Source organism: Hesperophylax consimilis, chromosome 16, assembly GCF_061612785.1.
Source record: "Hesperophylax consimilis isolate HC1 chromosome 16, BYU_Hcon_1.0, whole genome shotgun sequence".
In the NCBI taxonomy this organism is placed as follows: domain Eukaryota; kingdom Metazoa; phylum Arthropoda; class Insecta; order Trichoptera; family Limnephilidae; genus Hesperophylax; species Hesperophylax consimilis.
Window position 1 is genome coordinate 5,618,048 of NC_142851.1, and position 12,356 is coordinate 5,630,403.

Here is a 12,356-nt window from a genome sequence, read left to right on the forward strand (position 1 = left end):
CAATATATAGGTACGAATCTGTTTGTATGAAGCAGCAAAACCCCCGAACTCTGCCATCATGATATTTCAAGTAAACACAACTACTTTCAGCTTGCTGTGTCGTTTCCAGATTAAGCCATTTGGCTATAAAATATGCACTTGTCTAAAAAAATTAAACAACCTTGAAGTCAAGGTCATCATGTTTATACACGAAATTGTGGAAAAGCGTAATATATAAGTTCTAATTATGAAACTGTAGTGAACAGTCGGCATACGAAAACTTTTTTTATTCAAAGAATTATATATGTGAGTAATGTGTTAGTAAAACATTTTTCACAGAAAAAAACTTTTTCTGAGATGGGACTCCGTACCCGCAGTGAGATTTGAACTTAATCAATCTGACTCCTGGTCGAGCGACCTACCCACCCACCCGCCCACCGGAATATCGATCAATTGACTATTTAAATATTATCCATGTCATTTCATAAAATATAATAATGGTGTATAAAAGAAACCAGTTTTATACCGGTTAAATTATTTTTGACACTTCTCGAAGTTTCGAAAATAATTTGTATTTTAGTTTGTTTGTGTTATTTGTTTGTGTTTTTAAAAATTTTTCAATTCCCCCCTTGTCACACAATCAAATTCATTCTTATTATAAACTAATTTAGTATTCGGACAGGTCGGATAGCTATAACTTGTTTAGCTTCAACTTGTTAGTGTTTAGTAATCCACTTCATTAATTTTATCATCCTAATCTGTGTTTTCTTCGTAATAAATTGATTTTTTTCTCTTCTGTTTTAGGACCTTGTTGATATCATCATTTTTAAGGACGTTTCATTAAAAATCTACAGTCCTCAAGAGTTTTAAATTCTCCAGTATTTAAAATATAAATATCAACTAAACTTTTGCCACTAATCTTCTAACAAATGGTCAATAGTAATAGAGTGTAAAATAAAAAAATTTTAAATCATGTAATATCCAGTGTTTTTACCATAGTGTCCTCTGCGTGCAAAGTCGTAAACTTGTTTTAATAAACTGTGTTTATCTGAAGTGACCTGCCAGGTGAGTATGTTTTTCTGCATATGTTTGTAAATAAACATGTGTTTATCTGAAGTGACCTGTCAGGTAAGAATGTATTTCTGCATATGTTTTTAAAGATTAATAAATAGTACAGCGCCTATGAGGTGATTTTTCACAAAAAACGGCGCTACACAAATTATCCAATTATTATTATTACCAATGTAAAAATTGTACATTTTCACTTAATGTCTACCAAGCCCAGATCACGTGTTACAATGCTGTATCTTACAAAAAGCAGGCAGCCAACATAATGATTTAACCCGTTAAAAATTCATATGATGTTTCCTAATAATTAACGGGTTTAAGATCATGATTAATTAAGGTAGATGTGTATAAAGCAACGTAAGATTGGCAGCAGTTGCTATCCTTTGTGTAATTGCCAGAACGACAATGGTAGAAATGTGTTGAAAGAGAACCGTAAAATAAAACAAGGTATTCCATATAATAATAATTTTTGGTATGTATTTGGCAATACTCGCAAACATTTAATACAATATATTCGCATACAACAACTGTAGGTCAACAATAAGCGTAATGAATATTCTAGTGTTCCAGTTCAAATGTAGTTATATATTTGTTGTACGTTATATTCTACATTCACATAGGTAGGTACCTTTGCAGTGCTGCTAAAATGGCTAATAACTATCCACCTGCCTCTAATTTATAGGAAACCGAACAAAACGAGATATAAAACATATTTACAAAACTATAATTAAACTAAAAAACAATTATCACAATGAGAATAAAATAATAATCTAGTTTATACACCAACTCCAGCTACAGTATGACAACAAAATATATTGTTATTTTTTACATCATTTAGCAATTATCATAATGGAATATTTATTTTGTGTTTTGTAGTATTTTTTTGTTTCCAAAGCGAACTATTTACTTAATAAATAACATTTGGCAATAATACTGACTAAATCTTATAACGTCGATTACAGATTACGGGTCACATCATTATATCAGTATCATATCTTTATCAGTTAACTTAAAACTCTCTACAATTCGTCTATTCATTCTTTCATACCAAATAACAATAAATACATACATAGTCACTTTAGCATCGCACTACAAAGGTTTCATATATCGAAATGAGTAATATTTTTACTACAAAACATTGTTTTTTCTTTAAATATAATTATACAAATAAATATGTAACTATACAAACAATAGTTACAAAACGTATACAACAAGGAAAATATAGTGACTTTGTCGTTGCCGTAATCCAAATTTTGGCGAAAACTCCGAAAAACCTCGGTTTTCTAAAGAACCCAAACATTCAGTTCTCGACACCCTTCATACAGCGCCAGCACAGAGACCACGGCGTATTGGGACTACTGGGTTCTGGGTTCTGGGTTCTGGGCTGCGGGCGTCTCTGTTGGACTCACCATGCCACAATATATACACAGTGGAATGTTCAAACAGAGGTTTTACAGCGAACTCTGAGGGACTCATTCATCCTATTTATATAAAGTTATATATATATATACTGGATAATTTAGCATATTTACAATGTATTCAAAAAATAAAATTCTAAAGTGAACGAGTCAAGCAGTCATATCTCAGGGGGAGTGGCCGAGATTTCGCCTCGATAGTAGCGACGCACGACATTAATAAATAATTAGAACACGTCTCAGTATATGTAAAGCATCATGGAGACGAACATGAGAGGAGGTTAACCATTTCTATTGAATAATTCATGCGCACGCAAAAGATCTCACAAAACGTATCGCAAAAGCAAGCGGCACAATTATACCGACTCTTCTGTTCTCTCGTTCCCCGTTCTCTCGCGATACAGTGTCAGCGGCAAAAAATATCCCCAACCATGACGGTGACAATGGAGCGAGGGAAGAAAGGCATACCCGAACTGCATGCTAAAAATAAGGCATTTCAAAGCGAACCAGGAGACTCCATAAATCTTCAGCAATGTCGCCAGCAAAGGTCGCACGCTGCGTCGGACTTAACTACTCGTACGAGCATTCCGTTTTTGCTTCTGGTCTCCTGGTAGAGCTGTAAGCTGTAAGGCCACAGGGAATAGTAGATGGAAATAGATAGATACTAGATGGAACTTATCGGACGATCGACGATTACACAAATATACTGATCCTATCATTAAACAAACTACGCCAAACATCTTGAGATATTCCTATCCGCCGTATCATATAATATCCATACTTGAGATTCTCAGTTACGAGCGAACACACGGAATTCGCACAACTTATAAATAGAAAGGCACAACTATCCCAAAACAGAAAGTTTTCTAAAATACATGTGAACACAAAATACAAAGAGCAGGACAACGGAGTCAATACAGCGAAAAGTTTTATATTCAAAGAATGGATCCTATGTTTAACGTAACGAATAATAAAATAAGAATGGCCTTTCTTACAGAAAGACTACGTTTATTCAGAACGTGATGGTACGCTATCGGCGAGAAGCCAACTTAAATAAGAGCCGACATTCCGCGAGGTACTTTAAACTAAAATTAGTGCCTTTGGGAATGCGACGTTTAAATGGGTATGTCGTTGACGAAATTACTTTTCACTCTTAACTTTAACTAGCAATCATTCTTCCGGAAAGCAACGAGTTTGCCTTTGTAAAATACAATGTCGACAACTTCCTTTCATTAATTTTGTTTTATCCCACGTTAATATTATTCATAAAAATAAACCTATTTCAATAAGAGCTTCGAGCAAGTGTTGTTGATTTGCAATAGAGTTGAATCATTGTCGATTTAACATTAAATTACACTTTAACAACATTAAATCATGATTAATAACAAGTTAGGAACAATAATGGTGTTTAGTTTTTCACACACGTTCACCAGAATTGAGTTTGCTTTTAAAAAGTGGCGTAGTGATTCATTGAATTGATCAGAAATTCTGTTTTGACTAACGGCCCAACATTATTAATATTATAATAATCAACGAAATTAAAGAACGAACATGACCAAATTTATAATTTATTATAAATAATAACTACGAATATGAACACATTAGCCATGCCATGTATGAATCATTGTTTTTATGGAACGATGTGATTTCAAGAACGAGATGAAAATTGAATGTATGAAGAAGTCATTATTCACCTACCCACTGAACATCAAAGTCATTCTGATTGTAGGCTGTGGTTATTTCTTCAAACAGAAGAGATCATATCTCAGAAATATAATGGGCCGCGGCTCCGGAGAATGCAATGCTATCTCAGGGCTAGATTTCAAATTATATTAATCGTGGAGCAAGCGGACGGAATTTCAACAACACAAAACAGAGATAATTCTTGAAGAGATTATACCTAATTCAACTTCAAAGTAGGAGATTTATGAAATGATGCAGGGTAAGAGCGAACCTTTTACGTGGGTATATAACTGTTTATCTGGATCTGATACAAAAGACGTGATTTGTGCCCAAATGGTGCTTATCAATCTATCGATCAAATTATTATTATATGCTCGATAGATGAATTGATTGCACGATTTGTCTCGAAGCCAGGAGATCGAATCCCGTATCTGCCCGAGGCAGACAAGTCTCTTTTCACTACACGATTAAATTCTTATTGGCAATTTGTCAAATTGACAAATGACTTAAAATAAAAGAAAACAATTTCGTTACGATCGATTGGCTCAGAAACTGTACAGGTTTTAACGATGAAACTATAAAATTAACATCAACCGACAATTTAAATAATAATCATCGATACTCAAAATGTAGCGCAAACAACTTGTACATAACGATGTCACAAAATTTGGCAAACAAACTAAACCGAAGGCAGGAACCTTCTAGCGTTAAAATAATGTTTCTTATACCCTGTAGACAAATTTAATGACTGCAATAAAACGTTTGGCACGAATCGTGACGTACATAAAACTAATGATATCAAAACTTTAATTGCTTTTTTGGAGTTCAGATAATAAAGGTTCATTAGAGTTTAGAGATTTAGATTTTCTGTCGACAAAACGCTACTCCGATAAAATACCCAACCGCGGCTGGGAACAGGGAATGGTTCAATGTTCTATCGTTTTACTAAAAGGCAAGTCGTATTTTAGTTCAGACTAATGAATGGATTTACAGTAAAGCGTAAAGCGAGAGTAACGCGCGATTAGCACAAGAGACTGGAGAGGAGAGGTAATTAGCAACATCCGCTTGGTGAGATCTTTTCCTTGCATCAGTCGAGTCTACTAGAAGAAGTCTAGTGTGCGGTGTGGTGTCTGCACCACTCTGATGGTCTGCGGGCTGCGGAAACCTATTAGCGTACATCCTGCTAGCCGCTGGCAACCATCGCGATACGAGCGCCACAATTATTGTCTATTCAATAAGATACTATTTATACATCACAATTGGATAATTTTGATAGACGCTTTCACCGCTAAACATTTTGGCGTGAAACGGAGAAATTAACCGATTACCCTGTAACATTTCGAAAGTTTTATCACAGTTTTGAGCTAACGCCATATGGCCGCCGGCTAATACACTAGAGTCAATCACATATGGGTGAGTCTTTTGCCGGGCAGACCGGTATTTCTGCTGAGGACACTTGCCAAAACTGTTCTCCAGGGTGTCGCCCTCCTTAGGCGCGTAGGGCTCCAGCGGCGCCAGGGCCGCGGGGCCTCCGCAAGCACCCCAGTAGGGGTCCGGGGCCTCGGGCAATCTGTAGCCGGCCTGGCCGTACTGCACCACGCCCTTGCAGCAGTGGTTCTTGGCCACGTGCGTCCAGCGCTTCACCTCCTGCTGCTGCAGGCCGGGGGACTCCTTCACCTTGGCGGAGGCGCGGGGGCGGGCGGGCTTAGCCGGCGGCATGGGGGCGCCGTGGGGCGGCAGCTCGTAAGCCGCGCGCCCCCCGCCTCCGCCAGAGGCCACGGGGAGGTTGTTCACGAAGGGACACCGCCGCAAGCTGTCCAGCCTGCGGAAGTGCGCAGGGTGGATCATGAGGAGGGGCTCAATCTTCACCCCCTGGGGCGGCTTGGCGCAGTCCGGGAGCTCGTACTCCACGCTGCAGTCCACGTGCAGGGGCAGGGAGTAATCCTTTGGCGCAGGGGGAGTCGGCAGGTGGTGTGGGGGAGGGGTGTGGTGCGGCAGGCGAGCCCCCGCGCCAGGGTACAACGCTTCGCAGCCCAGCTGGGGCATGTAACATTCTGCGGCCAGGGCCATGGCCATCTCACAAGGACGCACTCATAGGATTTTACGAACGCCTCGAGACACTGTTATTACATAAACTCACTATTATTAGTGGTTCACTACACACTGTACTTCACTGCGGGCACTGAGCACAGTGTGCCCTATTCCTTATCCAACTAAAGCTCTCACGCTGCACAAATCCGAGGGTTGGCTGTCACCATGGAAACCCCGACACACTGTATTGCGACACGCGTCTTTTGATCTCTGAACTGTTTGATCTCCGCACCGAATATAGATCAATCTTCACCACAACTGTACGAATCTTCAATTCAGCAGAATGTAAACACTGAATTATATTTTTGTTAACTTTATGGCACTTCGGTTAAATTCTCACTTCGGTCGACGCTTATATTCCTAAAAGCGGTAGGCACTCGAGTAAAACACTTAAATCCCAAATGAAATGCACTTCACAATAATCCGAATTGAGAAGCCACCGTGTTGTATTGTAACGTGAACTGGGTAATAACAAAGACGATAATCTACTAGGACAGACCTCGCTGCACGGCGGTCGAGAGTGTATTGACGGCTCTGGTAGACGGCTGACTGTAGCGTATGTAGCCCAACGTCACCTCCCGCATGTATGCCGATCAGCTGATTCAGATACACACCTCAATCCACGGTATATAGTACACACGAGCTGCGAATATTTCACTGTTATGACACAACCAACTCTGTTCGCGGTCTCTCTCCGACTGCGGAAAATCCGATGGCGCCCCGCGACCAGCCCCCTGCTCGTCGCCTGGACGCTACTACTAACTGCAGACACAGCGAGAAAAATTGCACCCCATCCTGGAAAATCCCCTGAAACCACACATATCCACAATGAAAATAATTCAACTTTTTGATGATGTTCCAAAAACACTCGATGGGTGTTTAGTTTCAACGGCCAGGGATATGTCTCGTCTCTTGTTTGTATCTCCCTCTTACGCGTTTGCGGGATGTGTCAGCTGTATTTTGCATCCCTCTCGCCAAAGTCGGCGTCCGTCTCGCTCAATTTACTTCCCCTTTTCCTTCGGCCATTTTTTTTCTTCATTTTTCAGCATGGCGCTGATAGCGTTCTGGGTAGGTACGTTAAATTGCCTACTATTACCGTCATGTGAAATATTTTTAACTATGAATTATCTTGTTCCGCAGCAGAGAATCGGTTAACGAATAACCTATTTTCTCGCATGATATAATACAAAGATATGTTATACACATCAAGGTAGCGTAATATAACGATCGTAATGATAATGACGACGGAAGTTTATTGTTTTGAAATAACTTTCGTGTAAGTACCGATGTGCAATTTATGATGTATGTACAGTGTGTGTGACGTCTGTTTGACGCAAAATAGTTCACGTTGTGTTTTTTGATAGATCATAGCATTAATATTATTTAATTGAAGAATAAGATAATACTATCAAATCTAAACGAAACATGAAACAGAACAAGACACAGAAATTAATAATTAAACGGTCTCAGGATTTCTGTCTTACCGGGACAACGTCTTTATCCACTCGCCCATTGGAACCTTATTATTATACATCATTTCTAGTGATCTCATATTTCAAGTTCAGAATTAACAATATTATCTTGCAACTAATTTTTCCAATATTTTTACCTTTTTGAATGATTACAAAGTTGTAAAAAAAAATTTTTGTTACCTAGATAGTGTCTCGCATAAACATAACCGATTTTTATTTATATTGAATTTTTCTAAAAGTCTAAATGATGTAATTTTTGTATTAACCTTTTCATTATATCAATGTTATATATCATTGAAATAGAAGGTAATACTAACAAATTTAAACGAAATATAAAACGGAACATGAAACATGACATAGATCCTGGGTTCGATTTCGAGTTGAGACCGTTATCTTTTTTAAAATTTTCTGTATCTTGTTCTGTTTCATGTTTAGTTTAGATTTGTTAGTATTATCTTCTAATTCAGTGATGGGTTAATTAATTTGCTCGTTACTCGTGGTAAGAGAACATCTTAGTTTACTTATTTCCATTCGGTTTATTATTACAAAAATTACACATTTTTTATTTATTGTTTTTGTGTTTAATTCGTAGAACTCCATTTAATTTTTTTTTGTGACAGCTGTCACAATAATAAAAAACTAAAACACTTGCAGAACTTAATAATAATATTATCAAATTTAATCTAAATTAAATTTATAAAAAAAAACACATTTTTTAAATCAAAAATAAACAAAATAATAATGTTTACTTGAATAAATTCCATGAAAATTGGTAATAAATAATATCTTCATATTTATAAACAACTGAACGTTTCACACGTGAATCAATTAATCACTGGTAGACGGAAAAATTGTTACCAGCGTAATAATATAATGAATCATCCAAATATATTAGAGTTTTGCATTAGCCAGATAATTAATATTATTTCTTATAACTATTTCTATTGAATTCCTGTTTCTGAATCACTGACAACTTTACGCCGGATGCAAGACGTTCAAAATGATCACATTGATCACGCTGAGAATAGTGTTTTATAATTTTAAATGAGCCGTATGTCAAAATGCTAATTAGTTTTAGTGTGGCAACGTATCGGAAAAAAGAAACGGTGATTTCCATTTCGCATAATAGCATTGTTAAAAGTGGTAATAAAATTAAGGTAATTTTTATAATCAAAATAACTCTCGGAACAACCGACATGCGAATTGCTTGAAAATGGTTTCAAACTTGGAGAATAATATAATGTGCCTGGTTTACGGACGACTACCGCCATCTATGCGACGCAAATGGAAACATAAAACTTCTGTCTCGCAATATGAACATTTTTTTATTGTGTAATTAAAACTGACTACTAAGCATCACGACATTTTCCCGTAGGGATACACTAAGAGGATAGACTGTTACATTTAAGGCCCCGTAGTAAGCGTTCAAAGATGGTTAAACTTAAACCCCTAGTTTATTATTACTCTTGACATAGCCCTTGAGTTGATTTTTTAAGAAAACGGCGCTAATAATAAGGGTTGCTTCATTTTTACAGTTACATTTTTTTGATAAGCTGGAAGCAACAATATTTGATAGATTTATGAACTTTAAATTTAGATTCGTATGAGTTTTTATGTTTATGATCCAATGTTTAGTCAAAATCTTAAATTTGTTTTGTGTAGATTTTTTAATTGTCTTGTATTGTCAGGTATATTATTGCATATTTTAGTCACAATGTACTCGAAATTTCTTTCTCAAATGTTGTATTTGTAAGAGTTCGTTGGTTTAAAACCGTGTGTTTTGTGTATTTATGTAAAACCGACTCTTTATCTTGTAAAAGAGATGAGTTCAAACTAAATTTGTTGAATATATCTACAATGGTTGTTATTACAGTATAACTTTACAGATTAATTTTTCAGTCTTCGATCTATGGCTGATAGTGTTGCACATCCCCATGCTACGAGTATTATTCCATACTCCTCGATCAGGTACTACCCGTCCAATAGCTGTGTACAAAGATGTTTTGAAAGGGAAATATGTAAATACGAATGTTAAAGCTAATATTAAAAAAAACGATAATAATGAAGCGAACTGAATAATGGAACTAAATAATTTAAAGAGTTAGCGAGAAAATTGTTATACATCGGTAGAAATTGACATAGCCATTCAGGTGATTTTTTTTACGTAAACGGCGCTATATAAATTAGCCAAATATTATTATTATTGCCGGTCTAAGTAGTATACCTATAGTAGTATAAATACTTGCTGATGCTCGTTTTCGAAAACCCTAGATTTAATTAACATTTGTTGAAATTATTGCAAATAATATATGTGTCGAAATGAGATTCAGTGACTTCATAAATACAATTGCCAATTGATACGACTGATTTATATTGTAAATACAACGTACGTAAAAACAACAATAATTCAATGCAGTCATGTGTATTTATGGAGAACAATAGTATTACAACAACACTTTTGAACTTTAATTAAATTGGTGTTGATATCGACACAAAATTGATTTGATTCATCGTTTTTTTAATAAAACCTATGTAACACAATTATGTCGCCACGCTCTGTGAGATATCGAAACAATTATTTCTCAAATGAAACAAGCAATAATTGTTTGTAATATGTAGAGAAAAGATGTACTTAAAGATTTTATTTTGTTTTTTAGATAAAATTGCGCTAATTGCGGTGATAATTTATCTTCTATCGTCTTCAGTTAATGAAATCATTTTGGAATTTTTTTCACAATTGTACTAATACTTATAGTAAATTAAAAAATAGCATCATAGTAAAAGAAAGACAAACATTTTCGGGTTACGAAAAACCTGACAAATCTTTAAAATCTCATGCTAACATCACAGTGAGCAGAAAATGTTTCTTCTGTAGTGATGAAGGGCGTAAGCGACAATTTAATAAAAAATAGTCAAACATACAGTTTTGATTGGTCAAAAATTCTAATCAAAATTGTATGTTCAACTCATTTTTGACTAAATTGTCGCTTACGCCATTTTGACTTTCCGCCGTCGATATTTATTGTGTAAATTTTATTTACTGATTTTAGATTTGATAATGTGTTAAATATGCCGAATTCACTGTATGAAGTGTTAAAAATGTATGAATGGCGGTGAATGAATGTGTTTTGTTTTGAGTTATCGTTGCATTTTGGTTTGTTTAATATGTCGTTTTGTCTGGTTTGTCTGATGGGCACTATTAATTGAATTCTTTAAAGCCGTTCCGGGCAATCTATCATTCAGCCGGAATTTTCGTAAAAATAGTACGTCTGCGAAATTTCGATGACTTTCCAGCGATAAAATCATAAAAAAAACTCATAATGACTCATGAGGACGATGGCAACGGATATCAAAGAAAACGATTTTGAACTCTCTTAATCTTGTCTATGTGTGATTCCAGACTTGAGAGGCGATGGAGGACTTAGCCAGTAATTGAAGTGAGTTGAGAGGTGATGGAGGATTTAGCCAGTAATTGAACTCACGACAACTGGGTGGGAACCAGACGCGATACCAACTCAGCAACTGACCAGTCGATCATTTTATAACAAACAACACTTAACACAATCCAAAATCGATAAACCAATAGAATTGTATTGTGGCCGTGTCAGTGTGACTGAAGTGAGTTCAAATTGGCGAAATTAATAAAACATGAAGATAAATTTTGAGCAGATCGATTAACCCCTCCAGCGTTTGAGGGTCAAACACGAGTATGACCGGGCGTCAATATTTTATAAAAGTATTTTTATCTTTTTTAAAAAAACGGAAAAACTTTTTTTTTGACGTTAGAAAGAGAAATAATAATTCTTTCCAGTTTGCCTCAAATTTTAATACTGGAATCCAACATATTTCGCGCCGCTATCGTAACAATCGGTTTAACTTTAAAAATTATGTGTTATTTTTTACTAATAGTGAGGTACAATTTTCTTACGAATTTCCCAAACAAAAAGGACTTGTTTTTTAAATATCGAGTTCTTTCAATTTTTCACATTTAACTATAAAGATTATAATATTAAGTATAAATGTGATTAGCGTTTTTGACAAATTTTTCACAAATGATATTAAAATTTTATTATTTATAAATAGTTATGTTTATTTTAAATGCGTACACCCGAAAGATTATTTCATCTTGTTTCTAAAACAGTATTTTTGTACCGAAAATTTAAAAATAAGCTTATATAGCGCATTTGAAATACATAGAAAACGTTACAAACTGTACAAAAGTGATGAAAGTACTGAAGGGTTAACTGTGTAGAACATAGGAGATGAAAGATTTTTTAATTGATATAAAGCTAGAATCCGTTACTGAGCAGCTTCAACGATTGGAAGTCGTGTTTAGTGTGGTCAGTTATTCCCAACCTTCCTCTCATTCATCTCCTCACCCATCCCACACCTTTCAGGAAAACAACCCCCAATTGAAGATGCAATAGTCCCCTGTCTCTTGGCGATGCGATCTATTGGACGGTCTCTATATTTTAAAAAGATTATACCAATGAACTTTGAACGTTGGGATTGGGAATATCAATGTGTCAATACGGAAAATTCAAACGACAAAATGTACACGCGGAAAAGCGATGCAGGCGAAAATTTTATAAAATGAAGGATGCATGTTTATCAAATATCAAATATCACGACCAACCGGACGATTGCG

General features: G+C 35.9%; 1 protein-coding gene across 1 annotated transcript; it reads right to left on the bottom strand.

Moving 5' to 3' along the window:
- Positions 1 to 1,497: 1,497 nt before the first annotated feature.
- Positions 1,498 to 6,922, bottom strand: LOC149416588 (uncharacterized). Its single transcript, XM_089641412.1, has one exon. It carries the CDS (start codon positions 6,219 to 6,221, stop codon positions 5,388 to 5,390), a length of 834 nt encoding a protein of 277 aa, XP_089497538.1. The 5' UTR covers positions 6,222 to 6,922; the 3' UTR covers positions 1,498 to 5,387.
- Positions 6,923 to 12,356: the final 5,434 nt, after the last annotated feature.

Bases quoted from the DNA above. Each gene is read 5' to 3' on its own strand.
- LOC149416588 (XM_089641412.1), bottom strand. From the start codon at position 6,221: ATGGCCATGGCCCTGGCCGCAGAATGTTACATGCCCCAGCTGGGCTGC.